Source organism: Microplitis mediator, chromosome 5, assembly GCF_029852145.1.
Source record: "Microplitis mediator isolate UGA2020A chromosome 5, iyMicMedi2.1, whole genome shotgun sequence".
Classification (NCBI taxonomy): Eukaryota; Metazoa; Arthropoda; class Insecta; order Hymenoptera; family Braconidae; genus Microplitis; species Microplitis mediator.
In genome coordinates, this window is record NC_079973.1 from 23,613,675 (window position 1) to 23,639,573 (window position 25,899).

Genomic DNA, 25,899 nt, shown 5'->3' on the forward strand with positions numbered 1-25,899 from the left:
CCCCATAAGTGCGAACGTGTTTACGTACGGCCCCTAAGATTAGAAATAAAAAAAAAATGATCTTGAATTAGTAGACAATTACCTTTTTTTTTTTGTCAACAACTCACAAAAAAAAAAAAAACTAAAAATATGCACATGTAGAAAATTAAAAAAGCTATAGGTGCAATTTTTTTTTTCTTTTATAATTTATCGTTTTTGAAAAAAATCTAAAAGTTATTAGACGTCGGTTAACTTCAGTATCATAAAAAAAAACTAAAAAACCCATCGTATTTTACCATAGATGAAATTTTACAATTTGATGATCATGAAAAATTAATTTATCCCCCAATATTCATAAACAAAAAAAATCTAATTAATTAATTATGTTGTTTATTACGACGCATTAAAACAAAACATAAGTATGCAAAGTACATTTTGTTGACCTTTTTATTTAAATTCAATTGATAAATTTACGCTACAGCTATTAAATACTGTCCAATGTGTAAGTACACTGACAAAAATTTTACAATGATAGATTAATAAGCATCAATGGCTCACTCTTAGAAAAAAAAACCTAATTTCGCAAAACATACGATAGCAATCGATCACTTAAATAGTTACTAATTATTTACAGTCGCTAAATACGAAGTAATTGAATTTATTCATTTATGGAATTAATGAATAATATATATTTATATATCCTAAGGCCTAAATATATGATATATGTATATTAAATAAATGATACTGTTTATCACGGGCTATGATAAAACGAATGACTTAATTAGACAAAATTATCAAGTGTCTCATGCAGTATAAAATTATTCAATTGTTAGCTGTCGTTGGCCTGTGTCTCAGCCAAATCATTGCTGTTGTTAGTAAATTTGGGAGATTGACTAATGTCCATGGTGAGCATTTGATTCGGATGAATAATAGGTGCCGTTGTTTGAACGACATTGCAAGAAACTGGAACAGGAATTGGTGGTAAACTTACGGAATTGTGGGTCGAGGAGGAAGTAGTACACATGGAGGTTGACATTGTCGGTATTGAAGGTCGTTTACGCTCTAAACTATTTGTCGTAATTTGTTTTCTTGTGGCTGTTGAATTTCTCTCTAGACTATTTGTCACCATGCGATGCCGTCTTTCAAGACTTGACATCGGGTTAGCGGTAATGTCATTAGCTGCTGCTGATGGTGTACCAGGCAGTGAACGGTCTACCGATTGTCCAAGTCTGTGTAACACATCACCACTTTGACTCTGACGGAATGATGTCGTGTCAGATCTTTCTGTTGATTGACTGCGTCTCAGTAGTAACTGTTCACCTGACTGACTTGAACGAATTATACGATTCTGATGCTGATTATTCAGATGCTGATGTTCCGGCGTTGATTGACGCGAATTACTTATAGGCTCGTGCTGTCGCTCACATATTTGATTATCCACGTACGGATAACGTATACGGATCGAGTCAATCACGTCCAGTAAATTTTTCGCATCCATCGCTAATATATGAGCCGCTGATAGCATACCCCTATTAAATATATGTCATAATTTTAGTGTTAATAATTTCATAATATATATATTTGTTTTTATCGGTACTTATAATGGCGGTATAATTAAGGCCATTCTCAGACAGTGCAAAAAAATTTCTAGTGACGTTCAATTGCAATGATCGTATTCAAATTTTGATAGTTAATTAAAAAAGGGTTGAAGCATTGATTGATAAGAGGACTACGCAGTTACAATTTTGCCGAGATAAATTTTAAAAAATATTATTTACAGTTGACGTCAATTAGGAGTTAAATGAAATTTGGAAAATAAATTTCAGTAAAATTTTGATGTCAATTTTATAATTCAAAACGAAAAATTATAAGCAGCTAAAATTTAATTGAACTGCCAGCAATTCCAATATTGAAATACTCCAGCTATTACAGTCTAAAACACTAAGAACTTTAGCTAACGCGCCATGGTTTGTGTCAAACAAGATAATTCACAGAGATCTCGGAATTCCGACCGTAAAATTTGAAATAAAACAATTTAGCATCAACTATGAGACTAGACTAATGTATCATCCCAACACTAGCAACAAACCTACTGAACGTCGAACAAATTAGCAGAAGATGGAAAAGATATAAGCCGTCAGGTCTGAAAAACCTATTCAATTAATTAAATACCTCGCAAGCCATAGAGTTTATCTCTAACACCTGTAATATATGTACCATAAAAATTAAATGTTAATTAGCAGATTGTAGTTTAAGTTAATAAATAAAAAAAAAAATTTAATTGTCAAATTTCGTTTAGTTTCTAATTGATGTCAACTGTAAGTAATTTTTTTAAAAATCTATTTCCCGGCGAAATCGTAACTACGGTGTACTCTTTTTTACATTAATGCTTTAATTTTTTTCTTAATTAATTAATAAAATCTTACTACGGCTGACAGTTGAAAGTAATTCAATTTTTTAAAAAGTGGGGGAGGGGGGGGGGTCTGGAAATGACCTTAAGCTTTGTATTGACTAGTAGAATATATCTGAAGATGCTGGCTTATGGAAGCAGCGAAATTTAACCAGTAAATTAATTACTGATAAGGATCGAATGTGTCTTTAATTATATCACTAAAGTATATTATTATATATTTAAATGAACGTACTTTCGATACTCAGCATCCAAAGTTGTCGAACTGTAATTCTGGGCCAATTTCATAGCAGTGACAAGATCGGCCATGTCTTTGCTTAAAACTTTGTGAGCCATTTCAACTTGACGGTGTGCTGTAGCAGGTAATACATCAACAAGAGCGTCTACTGATGAAAGCAGCGCTCGTAATTCAACTCCGACTCTTCTCACTAACTCTAAATACTGATCGGCTTTACTTTGCTGAACTCCTTGCGACAATGACATCACCGCACGTACGACGTTCGTCGTACAGTCGTAAACTTTGTCATTTGATCTGTCCAAGTCGGCAGTTGGAGTTGGTTCCATTTTCTTATATCAAAATTTTTTAGTCAATTATTTTTATCTAATTTATTTTAAATTGATTTTATAATTTTTTGAGTCATTTACCTTAACAATAATAACTTTATCACTACTTTTATCAGAACCAAATGAACTTGTATTAGCACTATGAGTCTCATGACTAGGAGATTGAGTCATTGAACGTGGGACTGGTGGGCTAGCGCTTTCATCACCACTTGTAGCGATAGACAAACGCTTCTAAAAAAAATAATAAATTTTAAAATAATTTATTTATGTTGCGTTACTACCCAAGTAGCACACTCGCCTTTGTGACATCTATAAGATGTCAGTTTTTAGTCTATTTTTTGACATATTGATAAGTTATAATACCAACATGTTGACAAAACGATCAGAAATTTATGTCACCAAAAAAATATCTAGTTAAAAGACTTGACACAAGTGACGACAAAAAGTAAATTACAAATAGTGGTAAAATAAGTCATCTAAACAACTTTTTAATTGACATAAGACAGAAAAAACAACACAAATTTTCTCTGTCTCCGGAAGCAACATTTCCATGTCTTATTTATATCAAAAAAAAATTTGTCTTATCCTTTTAAAAGATATCTTAAAGTTGTCTCTGTGCTACTTGGGTAATTCCACGCAGACATTTTTATACGCCCTTTTTGCTTTAGTCAATAAGTTTAAAACCAAGTGGGCGCATTATTTTATTTTCATTGCCAATCGTTTTGTGGACTTAGTTTGTAGACAAAAATTTAAAAAAAAATTTGAAAACCAAAAAAACACTAGCTTTAATTATACGCACTATTGGCTTTCAAAAATTTATTCCAATTTTCAGCTTTAGAATAAGTCTACAATATGATTAGCTCTAAAATAAAAATTAAGTTGACGACAGTAGAGCACTAACTCTCCGCTTCGCGTTCGAGGTGTGCAATTTTACGCCCTTTTGGTTCTAAACTTAGTGACCAAAGCTAAAAGGGCGTATAAAAATATAAGCCCCTTTGGAATTAGTGACGTGATGTTTTTTTTTTAAGTACAATAAGATAAAAGGCCCATTACCCGCATTCGCTGTCAAAATGTATGTGATATTAGTGAATCACTTACCGCTTGTTTGGGATTTTAGCCAACGAACGTTAAAGAGAAAAATGGCCAAGCGCGATTTGGAAAACAGTCAAATGTATAATAAAATATAAAATACTTTGGTACGTCATTGGGTAAAAGACCTAGTACCCAATCAGGGAACTAGTACCCGATCGGTCCATGAATTTATCTAGATATATTAAGTTAAATTTAGTAAATATAGACGTTGAAATTCCTGGAGAGATCGGGTACTAGTTCCCCGATCGGGTACTGGGTCTCTTACTTTACTCATATATTTTTATTCACAATTAATTACTGATCGGGTTCAGGGTCTTTTACCTTAGGGAAAAATTGACAGCTAACTTTTTGTCTCTAATAAAATTAGTAAAGCTCTAGAACAACTTTAATAAAAAGTTTAGTCTACAATTTAAATAAATTTATTCTCTATAATTTTAATAAATTTATTTGATTGACAGACAATCATTGTCGTTTATTTTCTTATCAGTGTTAAAAATAATTAACAACATACTTCCTCTCTCGCAAGCCATCGGCTGTCCTCTTCCGACTGTCTCTGCTGTTCGAACAGCCGTTGCTCCAACAATTTTTGCTCCTCATCAATACTGTTGTGAACATTATCCGTCATACTTTCGAACAATTGCGACTGAGCGTTTCTCTGAAACTGTACGTAAAAAAAAACGTTACTAATAAATTACGGGTTAATAAAAAAAAAAAAAAATGTAACTGTGATTAATTTGTTGTTGGGTAATGTGGAGTTAGGAATTGCCTTTTTATCCAATGCTCTGGTAGATAAATATTTACAACTTAAAATATAATAATTGCAATGCCAAGATTAAAGAGACGCATTAAATAAAAACTTAAATAAATAAATAGAGCACAAAATACCTTGTGCATGCAGACTAAACAGCAGACAAACACATTCACCATGCCCAAAAAAATCATCATACAGAATAAATAAGTAGATAAATAAATAAATAATTAAAAACTACAAGTGATTCTAACAATAAAAAAAACACGAGTGTCAGCACGTGCGTGGTAATGCGTATCGGAGTAAAATAAACGGTGGTGCAATTAAAAATAATAATTGTTGAGCCAAGAAACCAATAATAAATAAGTAAAATAATTAAATAACCAAGTAAATAAATTTATAAACAGATGCTGTTATTCCTAGTGTTGGGGAGGGCAAAGCCAAACCTGATCTTGCTGCGCGTCTTCCAGTAATGACCCGCTGGATGACATGACGCTGTCGCTCACAGCTGAGGAAATAAATGAACTGGACAGTGTGCCATCAACTGAGCTCACTAGCTGTTCTTCTTGATTTGAATTAACGAATGTTGTTATTTTGGCGAGCCCAGTTGCCAGTTGAGGGCCAGCATTTGATCGGGACATTGCTCCGGTATTATTTATTACTGTCTGTGGTGAGTTTTGCCCTGGGGTTGCTGAACAGCAGCCACTACTTTGCTGGTGATTGTAATCTGTCCCAGTGTTGGAAATAGACGACACATGTTTTATGGGTGATGATGAGTACTGCGGTTGATTAATTGGTTGCATTGATACTGCGAACTGCGGGTGAGATGAATGAACGATAGCTGAGTACTGCTGCTGATTAGCTGGGTTTTGTACAATAGGCTGCCCGTAATTTGAATTCTGGATGATCATTTGCTGATCGAATACTTGTTGAGGCAAATGCTGCTGCGGTTGTTGTCCACCGGCCATAGCAGGTGTCGCATGGACAGTGTAAGTAGGAGCGACACCATTTATTTGACCGTGTACTGAATATTGGGTTGAATTAATAATACCAGGCTGCTGTTGATTAACATTAGGATGCATGTTTCCAACATACTGTGCTCTAGAAATATCATGAACCCCTTGAAGTTGATTGGTTTGCCCATAATTAACAGTGAACTGCTGCGGCTGGTGCTGCTGATGTTGCTGCTGATAACTCGGAACTGGGACATGGTGATGCAATTGCTGCTGCGGCTGCTGTTGATAATTTTGCACAGGTGTCGGACTGTAAACACGCGCGCAAGGATTTTGTGCATACGGTAAAGCAGCGACCGCGCCGGCAGATGTTGCAGACTTGGGCTCGACGCAGCTTTGGCTGTGCGCAGTTTGTGCGCGAAATTTTAAAACAGGACCATAAAGACATTCGGTACCGCCAGAAACGACCGGCAAAGACGAGTTAACAATAGTTCCTCCACCAACACTACCACCACCAACACCAACACCAACACCAACACTACTACCACTAGCAATAACGTTATTTTTATTATTATTAATAATAAAGGAGGACATTGCAGGTGAGTTCTGACCGCCACCTTGCATCGCCATAGAAACCGCAACAGCATTCTGGGACGATAATGCAGCAGCTGCGGAAGAACACTTGACAAATTGTCCAGTAAAAACAGATGAGTTTTGTGCAACATGCTGCGATATCGACGAGGACATCATACTAGGCGATACTTGGTGGTGACTTGACACACTTGACAAACTATTGGGCCCTGAATTGTTCAGTAAATCAGTATTATTGTCACTGTAACTACTACTGATACTCGAAGTTTGGCTAAAATTACCGATAATCGCGGAGCTCTGAGTGAAATTTGTCACGGGCCCGTAAATTTCACCGACGGTGGTCACTGCGGGCACTGGTATTGCCGCGGAAACATTAAATTTTTGTACCGGCGAGTACAAATCACCGGACATGACGTTACCACCAACCACTTTTGAACTAACCGCGTATAAGTTTTGCATCTCTTTAATCTTACGTTGCGCTTGTTGTTGTTGTTGTTGTTGTTGTGCTTGGACTTGTTGTGGTGGTGGTTGTTGTTGAGGTTGTACTTGTACTAGTGATTGTTTGCGATTAACAGCGGGTGATTGTGTTTGTATTGGGTCTGTTATACTTAGATTAGATATCATAGATGACATTGTATCAGTAGAGTCTAGAGAATCTAAATTAGCATCAGAATGATTAGATGAGTCATTGTGAGTAGTTGTGATAGACGTAGTAGAGGGGCATTCATTGTAACAAATGTTACTTAGGGTTGAGTCGGAGGAAAGGGGGTTCGGAGGATCGAAGAAAGGCAAGTCTGTGACAGTAGCGGTAGTGAGAACTTGCTGATCGTCTTGAAATTGAACCGCAAGCGTATTGAAGGCAGAGGCAGGCGTCGTGTACACAGAGGGACATACCCCCCGAGCTTGGTTGTCCTTCAGCAGCTGGGCCAGGACTTCTGGACTCTGGGCTACGATGTACGTCGACACTGGCGCTACAGTTGACGGCTGCACTTGCTCCGAGGATTGCGGCTGACGAGACGGCTTCGGTGGCGGCACTTCGTCTGCTCCTACAACAGTCGTCATTTTTTATTAAATACTCAATATTCAAGGTGTAATAATATTTATTTTATCAGTTATAAATATACATACCCCATGACATTGCTTGCACTCGACGGTTTTCACGTTTCATCGTTTCCTGCTGCTGATGTCGTTCTTCCAATAAAATTTCACTGCAATGTCATATTTAAATGTTCAATATTTACTGTCAATTATAATTATTACGAGAAAACGTACTGTAAATTCTCTCTGATGTCCTTGAATGTCGGGCGTTTACTCGGCTCGTAGCTCCAGCATTGTGACATCAGTGAATACAAACGCGGAGGACACCGATCAGGAAGTGCTAGACGTTCTCCATTCTCGAGTTTACGAATCACTTCATTATTTTTAACTCCTTGGAATGGTTTTACTCCTAACATCAATATTTCCCACATGCAAACGCCTGTAATTGAATGATATTTTATTTAGTTAATGGTAATAAAATATTTATTAAAAATATACGATAAGAACTAACCAAACATCCATACGTCCGATGATGTTGTAAATCGTCGGAAATTAATACTCTCAGGTGCCATCCATTTAATCGGCAATTTACATTTGCTAGCGATGTAGTAACTCTGGTCTTCGACCCACCTACTGAGTCCGAAATCCGCAAGTTTAACGCAGGAATGCGAGGATACGAGAACATTACGCGCAGCGATATCTCGGTGAACGAATTTTTTACTCTCGAGATAGGAAAGCGCTGTGCTCAATTGAAAGGTGTAGAGTAAAAGTGTCGCGAGATCGAGCCGGTGTTTGTTATTTTGTAAGTATGCGCGCATTTCACCCAACCTCGCCAACTCCATTACCAGCCAAATTGGCGCCTCAGAGCACACACCGATCAGCCTTATAATATACGGATGCTCGAACTGCTGCATTATATCTGCAATACATTTAATACACATATATTTATTTTTATAAAACTTTCTAAAGATTGAAATACTTTTTTGGTAAATAAGTCTCCAGCATTAAAAAAAAACTGAAGCATTACTTGAAAAAAGGACAACGTAGTAGTAATTTTGCCGAGGTTTAGATTTTTTAAAAAATTATTTACAGTTGATATCAATTGGAAGTTAAACGAAATTTCGAAAATAAATTCCAGTAAGATTTTCATGTCAATTTTATAATTTGAATTTTCGAATTATGTAGGCTAAAAAGTAATCAACAAATTTCGTTCAACTCCTAATTGATGACAACTGTAAGGTAAGAGACCTAATACCCGATCATTCATATATTTGTATATCTATATTTAATAGTATTTAATAAATATAGATATACAATATACATGGAGTGATCGGGTACTAGTTCCCTGATCGAATACTAGATCTTTTATTTTACGTAATTTTTTTCAAATTTTATATCGGATCTCTGTTTCTGTTAACCGTTTCTGTGAGCGGGAACGATTGCTTGACATAATGGAGTCCTACGGGCTTATCAAATGCATCACTTGGCAAAATAGTAACTTCACTGCGCTAAATCTATTATTATGTATACGTTTAAGGAAAAATTATCTTTTTTAATTTGTCATTATTTTTTTTACTATATAATATTTCAATATTAAAAATTATGTTTAGTTTTATCCGGAGGCCCGCAAATAAATTTTTGTTTTTTGTATTTTTATGTAAAAGTAACCCGGTAATTGGCTATGGCTGTTGGGTTTATTGTTAAATATATAAATAAATAAATAAATATCTCAATGAAATTACGACTACGTTGTCTTTTTTTAATTAAGGTTTTAATTTTTTAAAAAGTGGGAGATACTGTCTGAGAACGCCCTTAATTTTAACACGAAGTTGTTAAATTAACACTAATTTTCTGTCAAAATAACAGATTTTGTGTTAAATTATTTAACAAAATTTGTGTTAAAGATCAACTCAACCGCAATGTGTTGAATTAAACACAAAATTTTTAAGTGTGTAAATATATTATGAGAAATTTACTTCCATTTCGGCTGCCGAGTGGCATTTTTTTATTGATATTTCTAAGTATACTCACAAGCTTCCTCTAAAAACTTTTCCGCTGTAGCAAGATCGGCATCAACTTTGCAGGTTTTAACAGCAACTGCGACCGTGTGACCATCTCTACCTTTGTATGAACCTTTATGAACGTTACCGAACTGCCCTTCACCTATTATTTCACCGAGTTCCACTTGATTCCTCACGATTTCATAGTCACGAGCTGAAGTAATGAAGTGACAAATAAATTTTTATTTAAATAATTAAAAATAAGGAAAACTAACCAGCAGGTGTTGAATAATCGCCCTCTTCATCAACAATTTCAGCGTAATCTTCAGATAAAATAGTACCAGTTTTACCAGCGTTTTTTTCAGGACTTCCATTACCTTCTTGTCGGTACTTTGGCGGATGAGCATCTAATAAAAATAAATTAATATTATTATTACCTTATTCTTATTAGCAATAAAAAATTATTAATATTATAAATATTAAGTGTTATATTTTTCGTTGGTTGAAAGGGAAAATAAATAAGCGCTGATTCAGAAAATCGCTTCGTCTTTAATTAATTTAATTCTTCCTCGAGCTCAGTACGACTCAATTATCAAATTAAACTTTCTAATTAATTTAAAAAATATGTTAATAGCAAATGAATTTTATTAAAAAATATTTCAAGTCAGCATTTAATTTATTTTATAATAAATTTTTAATATACTTTCAAACAAGCCTAAAAAAACTGTTTAAATATTATAATTAAACTACTCTAGCTCTAATAAAGTTGATAAAAACACATCTCCTACCTTTGCAGGGGCAAGGATAATTTTTCCAAGAAGCAGCTTTAAAAATTAAACGACAAAATCACTCGATTTATATATTTTTCTTTTATGTAATCTCCATATTCTATTTATATTATAGACTAGATGTCTACTATGTACATAAAAAAAAACAAATAACAAGACAATAAAAATATAAATGTATACCTTTTCTATTCCACAGCGAGGTATTGGATCCCGTAGCAACGCGACAATAACCGTCAATCAAATCCGCGAGACTTTCCGCTTGATCTAAACTCGAACATGTTATACTCAGCGTTTCGGATGCACCAGCGACACGTAGTTTTATACAAGCCTTAGCATGCTCTTTGCAATCTGATACCAGCGTCTGGATCGATTGGATTTGAGAAAACTCAGCCATTCTCGTTGGCTATAAATATAAATTTATAAATTCATATCACTATTTATCTATTATCATTATAAATATGTGTTGGTATAAAGCAACGACACCAATACATCTACATATATATACATCTATATATATATATATATATACACTAATATAAGTGTAGGCGTAGAAGAGTAGCTGGAAAGGGCCCAGTTTATGACCTCAGGTACTCTTTGTACTTTTGGGTCTACTAGTAACAATAGTCAACTTCAGTGTCAATTCAGTTCTCGTGACGATCACATTACTTAAATATATACATTCATTTATTATTATTGTATTTTGTATTGTTTCAATAGTTATTCATTGTTAAATAAAGTTAAATAAAGTGTTACAAATATTATCCTATTCTCGATCCCAAATATTATATTCTCTATACCTTCCAACCACCATTCTTCCAATAATATGTATAAATATAATCTATGTTATTAAGAGGATAAGGAAAATTTTGTTCCAGCCATATCTATGTGATAGAATTAGTTAACGTTATTAAATTTGGTTCGTTCAAAAAGTCTTGACTTGAGTTAGTGTTTTTTCATAGTTTAAACTCTTTTTCATTGCCAAGTATCGAGATAACTATTTTTGCATCATGAATTAAAAACGATAATTTTCTTGGGGCGTGAAAAAATTTTTTGCGCTAAAAAATCCTATTCTTTTTGTATAGGAAATGGGACTTCTTGTAAACATGAAAACTTAGTTTTAAATTCTGTTGCTAGTTCCTATTGTTTACAATGCGTGATGGTATACAAGGGTTACAAAGTACGTCGTGTTACTAATTCCAAAAGAACTTACATTTTTATACGCCCGTTTGGCATTAAGGAGTTTCCTAAACTCTGGTGGAAATTTTTCGGAATATCCTCTGAAAAACTCAGTTCTAAAGTTGTAAAGACTTTTTCAGAGTTTTTCAGAAAAAAGTCCGATAAATTTCCACCAGCGAAGCCAAAAGGGCGTATGATTTTTTTTTTCATTGCCAATAGATTGCTAGACTTATTTTAGAGCTAAAAATTTGAAAAACAGTTGACCCTGCGGGAAAATCGCAAAACTTCCCGATGTTTTCAAGCTCAGGGAATTGAGTCTAGATTATCTGTAGAATTTCTATAGAATTTCTTAGACGTTTGGAGATCTTGGGCAAATTTTCTGGAAGAACGCTGGCATATAAAAGCGAATGAAAAAGAATTTCTAAAGAAGCTCAATGTATTTTTTTGGTTTAACAACAAACTAAACATATTTTGACTTCAAAGAGCTCAAAAATTATCAAATAATAATATTTTTGAGCTTTCTGAGCTCGAAAACAACAAGAAGTTCTGAGATTAGCCCACAGAGTTAACCGTTTTTCAGATTTCTAATTAATTAAACCTCAAAGAACAAGAATCAGCAGTATCAGGACATTCTTTCACAATATTTAGGTTGGTGCTGCAATCTCAAAGCTCACTGACATGACGTTAAACTTCTCGACATTAAAAATAGCGGAAAGTGTCTGAGATGACCCGCAGGGTCTCTTAATAAAATCAAGTCATAAATATTCATCACGTGATAAAAATTTATATCTAAATATAATTACAAGTAATTAACATTCGTAATAAGTAATAAATATAAATAATTATCTATCACAATACCGTAATATTGTTACAGACTTAATCATCAAATATTAAAACACATGAAAAAAATAAGTAAATAAAAAATAAACTAAAACATTACATGACTATAATAATATGATAATTGATAAGGGTAATGTATAGATAATAAATAAATATAATTACCACTGTTCCGCCTCGATGTGCCATATAAGAAATCCCGAGATCCGGACCGATAACTAGTTCAACGGGTATCGACCAGCTTGACTGATAAATCAGATAAATAAAATTAATATAACATTGATTAATGATTGAAAGTCGATCATGTAAAAACAGAAACAAAAAAAAACGATAATAATAATAATAATAATAGTAATAGGAATGATAATAAATAAAAACAGGTTTAATTAGCTTACCCCCAATGCACAAATGAATCTCTCCTGATCAAATCTGTAGTGTGAACGTAGAAGATCAAAGAATTTGAACATGCACTCGAGCTCAGTGAGAGCAGCGACCTTCTTAAAGTGTTGCTGAATGAGCTTTCGCAATGTTTTTGGTTTCACACCGTTTAACACAGAGCGTGGAAGGAATTTATGCAATCCGACCTGTAAGTACAGAATATACATTTATATTTATAAACATCTGACATTCAACACATCGTGATGGTTACTTCTGATACTTAAGAACATGTATGTGTGTATATGTACATGATTAGAAGGTAACATAAAGTTTTAATATAGACGAGCATTAAGAGTACTTGAGTTGAAAAAATTTCTAGTATTAAATTTATTGGAGTAGTTTGTAAGTAACTTGAACTGCATTAAAGAAAAAACTTTACCTCTCTCTCCAGGTACTCCAGGTTACTCTTCTTGTCAAGTGCTACTTGCGGCATATCTTTGAAGAAATAACGTATCTCTAGGCAACAGAGCTGGACGGCAACATCTTGATCTAATGTCGAATGATTCGCATTAAGATAATCGTTTCTCACCTATATTAATTGTTATTGAAACTTAGTTTTTTTTTACGGGTAATTTATTTAAATAATTATGTTCCCGAAGATCGGAACGTTTTTCGCGCAACGAAAGAAAAATTGTACAGAAAAAAATCTACCGGATATGGCCAAAGAAATATTGAATTTTGAGAAAGATATAATTCAATTGAGCAATTTAATGGCGTGGAATAAGTGATTTATTTGGGGTAAAGAAATGATCCAATCCCGAGTCGAAATATTAAAACCCTATATGAGCCTTGTAGAGCCTAAACCTTTTGATGTAGGTATTTGCCGCCTCGATTTTAAACTCTTGTTCAACCTAACTCGCCTGAAATTCGGGTAAGGAGAAGTGAACTAGGGTTTAGTTCGAAGTTTAAAACTCTGTTTCATCTTAGTACGCCTTAAATAAGTTCGAAAAAGAATGAACCAGGGTTTAATTTGAAATTTAAGACTGTCAGTTTAAATTTAAAACCTTTCTCAAGCTAACTCGTCTGAAAACGAACGTATATAGGCGCTACTGGACTGAAATAGGGTTTAATTTCAATGGAGTTTTCTATCTTCTAAAACCCATTCCACCCTGACGTTAAGAATAAAAACTATACTAGGTTGAAACAGAGTTTGAGTTGAAAAAATTTCGACTCGGGATTGCTGCAAATAAAGGTTAGTCAGGTCATGTACTTAAGTATCGCTAAATTTTCCGTTATTCGTCACAAATTTAATATCTTTACCACAAATATATCATTTACTTACCACAAATAAATCATATATTTCAGTTAAATTATAAAATTATTTGTCATTAATAAATATTTATAAAAAAGAAACAAATAAATTGATTTATTTGGAACAAATATTTCTGTTTTTCAGTGTAGATTTCTGAAATGTTTCGCATGTAGACGCTGGTGTGTCAGCCGAAAATCTTAAGCCACCCAAACTTCCGGAACTACCCCTTTAGCAGTCCAGTTACATAAAATTTTTAAATTTTCATTGCGGAAAAACGTCTCGATCTTCAGGTTGGTAAATAATTATTACAAATACCTGATCGTAGTAGTAATAGAATGTAACTTTATCTTTTTCATATAAATCATTTAAATTTTGTGGTAAATAACGCACTCGTAGTTCATACCTCCACTCGGAATGTGGATGTTTACGCTCATATTTCTCTTGAACCTGAGGATACGTTATAATGATCAGTTAGATTTTTGTTTTTATTTTTATTTGTATGGTATGACGGACGGTGGAATTTATTTACGCGCTTACATTGTAAGCCAGGGTAAGATGCACGTTAATTTATTAAGTGAAATAATGCCAAGAGCTTTGTGCTTAATACTCACTTGATACATTGTAGTGTCTTGGTGCAACCAATAACTCTCACCAGACCCAGGATGATGAAGTCTCATTGCGTATAAACTTTTGTAATGTCTATTACCAACGGCTAAACGACTTGTTACTAACGATATTATTCCTTTTACGTCAATTGCATCTCCAAACTTAACGACATTAAAACCACCTGTTGTAATTATTTTAATTAAATGAGTGTAAGTACTTGAGTGGTTACTTATAACAGAATATGGAGTAAACACGGCATCATAATTTTTTTTTTCCTGTTTTTTACTGCTTTCTTATTTTATAATGTAAGATTGCTGATAATAAAAGTAACAGAAAATTTAAAAAATATTGTGTTTAATTACATACACTCAGAAAATTAAATATTAGAAACAACTATCTAGTTATGGTAAAATTTCTACCATCAATCCGATAGTAGTGAATATTATCTGTATTGTATAAATCATCTAGATTGTAATATTCACCATATTTATGATAATTGTTACAATCCTGTATGTTAACTAGAGTTAATTATTATTATTATTCTAAATAGTTATATTTATAATCCAGATGGTAACAGTTACCATCAGAAATTATAATTGTTACCATCCTGATAGTAACTTTTACGAAATTTATTGCAGAAGTTATCACCCAATAATTATTAATTCTATTTAAAAAAATTATATCACTAACTCTTTTTGGATTGAAAAACGTTCCAATCATTCTAGATCATTGGAATTAAAAATTTAGCATAATAAACACAATTACTTTATTTTCTGAGTGTATGTGGTTTGCAATGGCAATAGATTAGTCGAAGATAATATGACTGATTAATTGCAGTATGCAAATATTAGTACGTTTAATATTGTCTGTACTTTTAATTGTGTATTTTCCTGACGGAAAAGATTTTTTTTTAATTGCAATTTGAAATAAAATTTAATATATATTTATTTTTTTTTTTTATCCTAAAGCCATGAAATATTTTACTTTTTACGTGTATTTCATTAAAACACTAATTTTTGTTTTTTTTCGTTTTCGGGTAAAATGAAATTTCGGGAAAAAAATTTTTTCAAGTATTTTTTTTATAAATTTTGGGTACCGCATTTTGCTCTGCCTATTTCTATTCATTGAAAAAAAATTACCATATCGAATGATCATACATTATAAAAAAAACATAATAAGTAATTATAATTCCTAATTACCATTTGGTAAATGAACTTTCAAGGTGGCTTTATCCATTGGTGTTGGTGAGCCATGTGGTGGCGTACTTCTACCACCACTTCCACTCTGGATACCTCCAGCTCCATCACCTCCAGCGCTCATTCCCTCATGGCTGGAACAAAAAATTTATATATTCATATTTACATTTTCTATTCACCCAATAACCATATGAATAAACATAATATATTAATTTGTCTGTCTCTATACTCCTTCCCAAGAATATTTTTTTCTTACAAATAATATTCCTCATAAGTTTATTTTGCCACAATCTCCTTGCACATAAAATTGTCATGGGAAAAACGTCACGATGCGTGACCCTGTCCATGAAATGAAGAATAGATTTTTTTTTTAAATTTTCTCACTCATACATTTAGTAACATACATTCACTCTATAAGTATTTACACATATGGAGCTCATTAATTACTAAAATTCATTTTTATTCGTTAAGTAATTTCAATTACTCCACTACTCCATTTTTATTTCTATAACTATTGAAATAAAGATCATAGATGCTAAAAAATTAGTGATATTTTTTAAATTAAAAAAAAAGTATTGAAGCAGGTGTAATTAAAAATAAGTAGACGTGTTGCTGTAAATGTGTCAGGAGTATTTTAATCAGTGGTAGTATTTGAATAAATTTAATTCACCTAAAATGTTAATGAGACATAAACTCGGTATAAAGAATTCGCGGTTGGATGAGTTGTGTTGTTGGAGTCGCAGTAATAGTTATAGTTTTAGTATTATATATTATGCAGTTAAGTTTCATACGCGACCCATTTTTCATTTTTGCAGCCCTCGCGCCTTTTGATACGCACGGCTGCACTGAGAAATTTTCTATAAGAGGGGCAGAAAACACGACGTAATCTCTCTCTCTCTCTCTAGTTATTTTATTTTATTATTTTTTCTTAACATTAGTGGGCGTTAAAGGATGTCAGTGGTGAGTGAAACAACATATCACACACAGTGACTCGTGAACTTAACTGGGAATAGCAGTGAGATATAATATAAGTAAAGAGAATTTAAGTTAAGTTGGAGCTAAAAGTTATGTTCAGTGAGGAGAGGATTAAATAGCAGAGAAGTACAGAGACAGAGGTAGAGGTAGAGGTAGAGATAGAGGTAGAGGTAAAGGAGACAAGGCTGGAGTAAATATACAAGGCTGGGGAAATAGCATCGCGTGTCCACGACACATAAATGCGAAGGGAATTCTCTGTATAGTACTTCCGTAGATGGGGTTAAGAGTCCACCCAGGAGGGCACATCATTCTGGTTCGTGATGTGTGCAAGAAAACCACCTTCTGGGCAGGCAACCACACACCGGATCCCCGGGCGTTTCCGCGATACACGCATCGGTTGCTTCTATCCTACGCTATACGATACTATATAGCTCCTGAGAGACATTAAGACTAAAGAGATACGTGATTACATTGCATTCTCCTCGTGTTTATCAACCGCAAATCCACGGTCACTGGTACGCAGTCAATATATATACATAATATGTATGCATATTTGTATGTAATACAGGTAAATTTACCTATTGATTTACATGAAAATTACTCGTGCATTATTAAATTCATGTTTGGATTTTATCTAATTATCAAAGTAAATTTACAAGTTATTAGCTTTTTATTAATTAAACATTTTGTTAATCAAAATCACTGGGCACGTGTGCTTTTAAAATTATAATTGATAAGGAAATTGGAAAAAAATTTCGGACTAAGAGAAATAGGTTCTCTTTTTTTTAAATTTTCAATTTTCTTAGCGGAAGTTAAGAATTTATTGTCATATATTCACAGCAATTTTGTTCTGAACAAAAATATGGGTATGTGATATATTTATATAAATTTTTTTAAGAAAAAAAAATTGTTTTATGACGGTAATAAATGTAATCTTTAAATGCGTTCAGATAGTAGTAATTTCTCAATCTTACGGTACACTTTTCTCCCAGACTAATAAACGTAACTGTATATTATTTTTTTAAATTAGAGAATGTGACAGAGTAAACCCATAATAATTTTTTTTTTCGCGACTCTCATCAAGAACAATGAAATTTCTTGAGTTTTTTTACTGCAATATTTGAAATTGTAAAAAACATTTTAAATAAAAGTATTGATTTTTAGTTACAATAGACCAAAAAAATCTTGTTTGAATAAAAGTGTCGTTGATTGATTGATTGATTGAGTAAATTTAAATGAAAATATTGAAATAATCATAAAATCAAAATGAATTATCGAAGCGATGAATTACCATTTAAAATACGCAGCCATGTGCATTGTATCGAATGTACATTAACAATAAATTATTCTAGCGCATTAAATATACAAAAAAGTACTCAACGCTCCCGGCAATAATTCCAAGCTTTTATTATTTTTAATTTAATCAACTGCCAACTTTATTAACTCAATTAAATTAATTTAAATTATATTCTAACAAAATAATTTATCTTGTAAAAATAAAACACTTGAAAAATGCTTAATCTATGAAAAAAAAAACAGCAATCACTTGGAACGAATTCAAAGTCGTTTAAATAAAAACCGTTTAATACCACTTTGAGTTTCCATTTACACAAAAAATTAAAAAAAAACAAAATAAATTAAATGTCATTCCATTTAGAATGTATCTAACGGAGATTCGATTAGATATACTCATAAAACTGACATTCGAGCGTCCCTGAAGCCTTCATCGGCTGTTCTCGCCACGCACCTGCATCGTCGCCTACGCTTTTTACCTTTCCCTAATACTTTCTCTATTGCACTTTTACATCGTCTGCTTATTGCGATAATAATTACATCTATTTCATCCGATAAAAATATCTTCCCTCGTTTAAAACGTTCACTGTAAAAATTCGGAGTGATAACGGATTTTGTTTAAATCCGAATTCACTTCGTCACTCGGCATACGGAGTAAATCAGGATTTAGTCTTTACAGGAGTGATTTCGGAGTGATCTGAATTTTATTTAAATCCACATTCACTTCGAACCAGAAATTCATATTAAAATAGACTTCCCTTCGGAGTAAATTTCACTCCAAGGGGATGAAATAAAAAGTCACCAGAGTCAAAAAACAAATTTTAGTTTAGTCCTCAAAAGCCTCGATTCCTTTGATGTTTTATTTGCCGCCCAAAAAGTAACTCTACTTTAGTACTCAAAATCCTCAATGAGGTCTAAATGCGAATAATTTATCGATTATTAATTATAAGTAAGACCTTAAAATCCTCAATGAATGAAAAGTTATACTTCGGACTTTGAAAAATTTTAGATAGAAAACGGAAGGGAGAGAATACGTCGATTGAGACTTTTGAGGTTCAAATGCGGATAAAATTATTCCTTTGTTTTGAGTATTTTGAGGCTCTAATACAGATTATGTTACAGTAGAATCTTCCTAATGTTAACAATCCTGTCTCCGGCTTGCAGGCAAAATCCCCACATCACATTCTGACCAGTGTATATTTCGCCTAAATACGTTTCCATAAAGCAACAAAATGCCCAAATCACATATAGCCAAAGTGACAAAATGTTGAAGTCACAAAATGCAAATGTTTCAATACGTTGGAATAAAAACACGCCCAAGTAACAATTCGACCAATTGAAAAAATGTCAAAGTTAAAAAATGCTGAAATCATACTTCGCAGAATTCACGATTCGTCCAAGTGACAATTCGTCAAAGTTATAAAATGCCCAGAAAAAAAAGGGAGGATAACTTCAGTCAATAATCTAGAATTCTACAGTAAAATTAGTATTATCATAACAGTAACCAGATAATAGATAAAAAAAATCAGCGGTAAATTTAAAAACAAGATAATTGTATATTATAATAATAAATAGTACTTTTGGAATTGAACAAGTAAATTTATTATCTTTTATATTTAATAAAAAATAAATTAATTAAAACTAATTACAGTAATTTAAGTAAAAATTATTATTAAAAAAACAAAATGGTAAAAATAAATTATTTATTAAATATTTAATAAAAACAATTGCTCGGCTTGGGATTAAAATTTTTTATTGAAATTTGAAAACAATTACTTACATTAATTACCAAGTCCAAATAAAACATAAATATCAAATATACATATTATTACTACTTGACTAATTTATATACATTATTTTTACGTACCTTTAAATTTTCAAGTCACAAATATATCGTTAAAATTGTTTTTTTTTTGTCTGTAAATCAATCAATTTTTTAAAATATTAATTTTAAATATAACAATTATTTAAAAAACTTTATTTAGAACTTAGAATTGTTTTATTTTATACATGATTAATTGTCGAACAGTTGAATTTTCACAAGAATTAAAAACTAATTGAGATTGTTATAAAAAAATTTGAACTGTATTCTACTCATTTTTTAAATTCCCGGGAAAAAATGATCAGACCTGATCAGACATGAACAGGCATGAGTCTTCAGGCCTGTTCAAGTCTGATCAGGTATGTTCATGTCTGTTCATGCCCACCCGGGTAAAAAAATTATATATAAAAAATGGCCCTATATAATTATATATAATTATGTATAACTATATTCAATTATACATGTATATAATTATTGCTATAAAAATAAAAAAAATAAAAAAATTCGGGCGTGTGCAGGATTGGAACCGTGGACCTTGCGCTCGAAAGTGTAACTCGCTACCCACTGACCTAAGAGATTTAGTTGAAAAGTAAGTTTCGTATGAACTTCAAGTAATGAAAATCTTATACGTGATAGATTCTTGGTCAGCAAAATTTTAGATCTATGAGCAGACATGAACAGCCATGAACAGACATGAACATACATGACCAGGCATGAACAGGCATGGACAGGTATGATCAGGCATGAGCGTATTTAACGCTTCAGACATGAATAGACATGAACAGCCATGAACAGACATGACCAGGCATGAACAGGCATGGACAGGTATGATCAGACCTGACTGTATTTAACGCTTCACACATGAACAGGCATGAACAGACATGAACAGGCATGATCAGGCCTGAGTGTATTCACCGCTTCAGACATGAACAGGCATGGACAGGTCTAATTTCAGGCCTGATCATACATGAACAGGCATGGTCAGGTCTGATCATTTTTTCCCGGGTTAGTTAAACTTCAAATTTTTCTTAATCACATAGCTAAATTTATAACAATTATTTGAGAAAATCAAAAAAATGGTTAACAGTGTATTTATTAAGAAAAAAAAGGAATAATAAATAAATTTCTAATAATCAAAATACGTTCTTTTCTTTTTCTTTATTTTTTAGTATTGTTGTTTCAAAAAATACAGCAAGCAAGATAAATATTTTTGAACTATTTTATTAAGCAGCCTTAGTAAATAACTAAAAATTACTATAAATGTCAGAGTAAGTTAATGGAATCTGATTTTTATTCGTCTAGATGAAATAATTATTGTGATTATATTTTTATATTTATATTCACAAACATAATAACAATAATACTTGATTCCAGACTTATAAAATTTAGGTACTATATAAATTCTTACATCATAATTTTGATTATTAGAAATTTATTTATTATTCCTTTTTTTTCTTAATAAATACACTGTTAACCATTTTTTTTATTTTCTCAAATAATTGTTATAAATTTAGCTATGTGATTAAGAAAAATTTGAAGTTTAACTAATTTAAAAAATGAGTAGAATACAGTTCAAATTTTTTTATAACAATCTCAATTAGTTTTTAATTCTTGTGAAAATTCAACTGTTCGACAATTAATCATGTATAAAATAAAACAATTCTAAGTTCTAAATAAAGTTTTTTAAATAATTGTTATATTTAAAATTAATATTTTAAAAAATTGATTGATTTACAGACAAAAAAAAAACAATTTTAACGATATATTTGTGACTTGAAAATTTAAAGGTACGTAAAAATAATGTATATAAATTAGTCAAGTAGTAATAATATGTATATTTGATATTTATGTTTTATTTGGACTTGGTAATTAATGTAAGTAATTGTTTTCAAATTTCAATAAAAAATTTTAATCCCAAGCCGAGCAATTTTTTTTATTAAATATTTAATAAATAATTTATTTTTACCATTTTGTTTTTTTAATAATAATTTTTACTTAAATTACTGTAATTAGTTTTAATTAATTTATTTTTTATTAAATATAAAAGATAATAAATTTACTTGTTCAATTCCAAAAGTACTATTTATTATTATAATATACAATTATCTTGTTTTTAAATTTACCGCTGATTTTTTTTATCTATTATCTGGTTACTGTTATGATAATACTAATTTTACTGTAGAATTCTAGATTATTGACTGAAGTTATCCTCCCTTTTTTTTCTGGGCATTTTATAACTTTGACGAATTGTCACTTGGACGAATCGTGAATTCTGCGAAGTATGATTTCAGCATTTTTTAACTTTGACATTTTTTCAATTGGTCGAATTGTTACTTAGGCGTGTTTTTATTCCAACGTAATGAAACATTTGCATTTTGTGACTTCAACATTTTGTCACTTTGGCTATATGTGATTTGGGCATTTTGTTGCTTTATGGAAACGTATTTAGGCGAAATATACACTGGTCAGAATGTGATGTGGGGATTTTGCCTGCAAGCCCTGTCTCCCACTACGTTTTTTCGCGCAACCAATCAAACAAAACCTTAGTGGCGGGTAATTCAAATCTTCCTATTTGCACCTATACGATTAAATCTTAACCTAAAAATGATTTTTTTTTCGTACATCACGCATTTTGACTGCGCAGACCTGCGCATATAAGACACGAGTATTGGTTTGGTGAGGATGACAGGATTTGTTAACATTACGGAGATCTGACTGTATTCCAGTTTAGTCCTCAAAGTGGTAAAATTGGTCGTAACTACTACTTTGAGGACTAAACTAGGATAACTTTCTACACTGTTGTCAATCTTAAAGTTCTAAATCAATTCTCAAAAACCTCATTGAGAACTTTGAGATTTAAATTTGAATTTGTTTTTTGACTCGGACATCCGCTGCGCATTCACTCCGAATCCACTCCAATTTTAATCCATGTTCACTCCGGAAATTTTTTACAGTGTATCCATTATTTTGTTGAAATTTATTAACAAAAAAAAAAAAAAAACATAACACTACATCACCTAGGGCGTGTAATACGATGATACTTCCACGTTCCAATAGTATCTGGACTGTAGTGTGAATTACCACAACCAAATTGACCAAGTGCACAAAGTAAACCTTTGCTGTTACGTTGCCAATAAGAGGATCGATGTCTTACTGGTTTATTCTTTGTCGCTGTTTCTTGTCCCGATGACGACGATCTTCTTAATATCATATTATCACCGCAAGGCTCTAACTTGGACTTTACCGTCTTCACAAGTTCTTCTTTGTCGTTATTACTATTATTATTATTATTATTTATGTTCAAATAATTGGGATGAGTTGCCGCTGGCCATGACAACCCACTTGTTTTACGTTCTACAAGACTCAACATTTTATATTTCACATCGAGATTTTTATAATTCACTAATAAATATATATGTACATGTATATATATTTATTTATATTTTAAATACATACTTTTGCAATACATATTTTATTTAAATTAATTTATCTTTGTGCTCCTCTGATTCTTATTTCGATGTCTTGACCATAATTTATTTTTTCGCCTTCTTAGAATCGGTCCGAAGAAAAAGCAGGTCATCTAAGTCTTAAGTTTTCAACGATAAATAATATTTCCGGTGAGTGGGTATCGAAAAAAGGCAAAAACGTTTTTTTATACTCAGTGGGTCAGTATAATAAAATATTAAATGACAGATTTTATTAGTGAGAAGTTATTCAGATTTTTTTGATTTTTTTTAAGGATACCGTCAAGATATATAATTATAGAATAGTATAAGAATATTTAGTAACAGGTGATACTCATCGGTCGACAGACTTATTCGGAAAAAATCAGTAGGTGTTTCTTTAATTATAGATTCAAGGATCAAACTTAATTTTTATTAAAACATCTTGTAATTCCCACACAATTGATATTTATAATTTTTAGTAATTTTTTCATTTACGTTTTCACAAATTTAATAATAAAAAAAAATTATATTTAAATTTAAAAATTCCACTTCTTGTTCATTGACAATTGTATTTAATTTTTTAGTAATAAAAATGAATAATACAAGGAAGCGTAAGATAAGTTGAGACGTGTGGGCGCCACTTAAGTTGTTTCAAGTCTACGTAATTCTTTAAAGAAAAAAAAAAACAATATAAAAGTAAACGAGATTATAGTACCGCGTGGATGTTGAACTTCGCGGTCTGACGATCACGCCGTGACCTGGGTATCTTAACCGATAGATTAAAAAAAAGCAGCAATCAATAATTGAATGTGTTCCTTACATTCAGCGAAATAATAAACTAAAAGGAATTAATGATAGCGATTAAAATTTTATTTTAATTAACGGAATAAAAGTCGGATCGAAAAAAAATAAGGAAATTAACAGAACGTAATGAAGGTTTCTTTACGTCATAAATAAACTTGGCATAAAAACATTCCACGTGAATGACGGTATCCTCATTCTGATCAACTTGTGTAGCTGATATTGACGTTAATTATAAATTATGCCTCGTTGGGGGAGTGTTTAAATAAAAATTACACGTTACTTTGCTGGTTATCGTAACGTCATTCATTCTGTCGTAGATATTATTAACAACCGGTGACTGTGATTGATTGTTAATATTGTAAAATATCACTTTTATATTAAATACTGATGGATAGATGCCTTTGTGATACATTTTAACACTCGCACTAATATCCACATGCTCATTATTTTGTTAAAAATTAATTAACTTGGCATATAAAGTTTATTGGAAGATGAATTGTCAGTAATAAATAAAATCGCATTGTAAATAAATAGACATAACTTTTAATGGAGTACAAGTTAATGAAAATGGATAAATTTTTTTTATGATGCTTAACAAATTCGCACGCACGTTTGTATTCGACGTCAGGAACAAACTGATCAGACACGACATGGCTAAAGAGTATTTCTCGACTACACTCTCCCTCTCTTATATTATTATATATATATAAGCTCCTCTCTTTTTCTGTGTCTCTTTCGTACTGTCTCTTATTAATGCGTGGGCCGTCACACGATACACCGTTTGCAAGTGTTCCCATGATATAACTATAAATGTTGAGACTGAATTAACGTTTATATAAAATATATTTCAACGGTTGATTTTTGAAAAGACGATAGAGAAAGGGATGTAAGAATAAGTTGTGTTAAGTTAAAAAACAAGATCTAAAATTTGTCGCTGTATTATCTCAAAAACATTTATCATTATAAGTTGTTCGTGAATCAAAAGAGTAGCCTCGAACGATGAATCATGTAGGAGCGAATAAGAGTTTTTATTTTTGTCTGTTTTATTTAAGATATTTTTTAGAGTTTCAGGAAGTAAGTCATGTCAGCTGGTATGAGTGTGATTTTTAGAGACGTCTTTTAAGAGCCATCTTATATTAAATTAAATAAATAAATACTTGGAGTGATAATCAAAATAAATAATGACTTAGTATCTAAAGGAAAATAATTTACTGCGTATTATAATTAAATTGTTTTATATTTTTAGAGTTTTATGTTATTGGTCAGTGAATGCTATCATTCTAAATAGTAATTTTTAATTTATAGTTGAAACATAAATAATTATAGGATAAATATTAAAATTTATTGTCTAGGCAGGAAAAATTAATATTTGAACTTTTAAATCGTAACTTGAACATTAGACTGTAAAAAATTCGGAGTGATTAAGAATTTTATATATTTCCGAATTCATTTTGGCACTCGGAGTTCGGAGTTTTAAAAAAAATTACTCCGCATACGGAGTAAATAGGGAGTTTGTTTTTCCAGTGAAGTGATTTCGGAGTGACGCGGATTTTATTTAAATTCATATTCGCTCCGATTCGGAGTTTCAATATCAAAATGAACTCCCTTTCGCAGTGAATTTTACTCCAAGGGAAATAAAAAATTACACGCCTGAGTCGAAAAACAAATTCTAGTTTAATTCTCAAAAGCCTCAATTTCTTTGATGTTTTATTTGCCGCCCAGAAAGTAACTTTACTCTAGTACTCAAAATCCTCAATGAAAACTATGAGATCTAAATGCGAATAATTTATCGATTTTAAATTATAAGTAAGACCTCAAAATCCTCAACGAATGAAAAGTTATACTTCGGAAAAATTTTAGATAGAAAAGGGAGGGGAAAGAATACGTCGAA

General features: G+C 31.8%; 1 protein-coding gene across 3 annotated transcripts in view; it reads right to left on the minus strand.

Annotated features, from left to right (window-relative positions):
* Nucleotides 1-408: 408 nt before the first annotated feature.
* The window catches only part of LOC130669019 (focal adhesion kinase 1), a 51,875-nt gene continuing 26,384 nt past the window's right edge, over nucleotides 409-25,899 (minus strand). The window contains exons 1-20 of one of the 3 annotated variants that reach the window (XM_057471666.1): nucleotides 23,215-23,669; nucleotides 22,776-23,112; nucleotides 15,672-15,802; nucleotides 14,478-14,653; nucleotides 14,182-14,313; nucleotides 12,994-13,143; nucleotides 12,572-12,760; nucleotides 12,342-12,422; nucleotides 10,344-10,566; nucleotides 10,164-10,199; nucleotides 9,651-9,782; nucleotides 9,407-9,589; nucleotides 7,887-8,294; nucleotides 7,610-7,814; nucleotides 7,466-7,545; nucleotides 5,240-7,383; nucleotides 4,557-4,706; nucleotides 3,035-3,184; nucleotides 2,625-2,956; nucleotides 409-1,508 (exon numbers count right to left, since the gene is read on the minus strand). In XM_057471666.1, the coding sequence (XP_057327649.1) occupies nucleotides 809-1,508; nucleotides 2,625-2,956; nucleotides 3,035-3,184; nucleotides 4,557-4,706; nucleotides 5,240-7,383; nucleotides 7,466-7,545; nucleotides 7,610-7,814; nucleotides 7,887-8,294; nucleotides 9,407-9,589; nucleotides 9,651-9,782; nucleotides 10,164-10,199; nucleotides 10,344-10,566; nucleotides 12,342-12,422; nucleotides 12,572-12,760; nucleotides 12,994-13,143; nucleotides 14,182-14,313; nucleotides 14,478-14,653; nucleotides 15,672-15,802; nucleotides 22,776-23,112; nucleotides 23,215-23,227 (5,952 nt within the window). In that variant the 5' untranslated portion in view covers nucleotides 23,228-23,669 and the 3' untranslated portion in view covers nucleotides 409-808. Of the gene's footprint in view, nucleotides 1,509-2,624; nucleotides 2,957-3,034; nucleotides 3,185-4,556; nucleotides 4,707-5,239; nucleotides 7,384-7,465; nucleotides 7,546-7,609; nucleotides 7,815-7,886; nucleotides 8,295-9,406; nucleotides 9,590-9,650; nucleotides 9,783-10,163; nucleotides 10,200-10,343; nucleotides 10,567-12,341; nucleotides 12,423-12,571; nucleotides 12,761-12,993; nucleotides 13,144-14,181; nucleotides 14,314-14,477; nucleotides 14,654-15,671; nucleotides 15,803-22,775; nucleotides 23,670-25,899 lie in introns of those variants that run through there. The other 2 variants (XM_057471665.1, XM_057471668.1) reach the window with 2 other exon arrangements.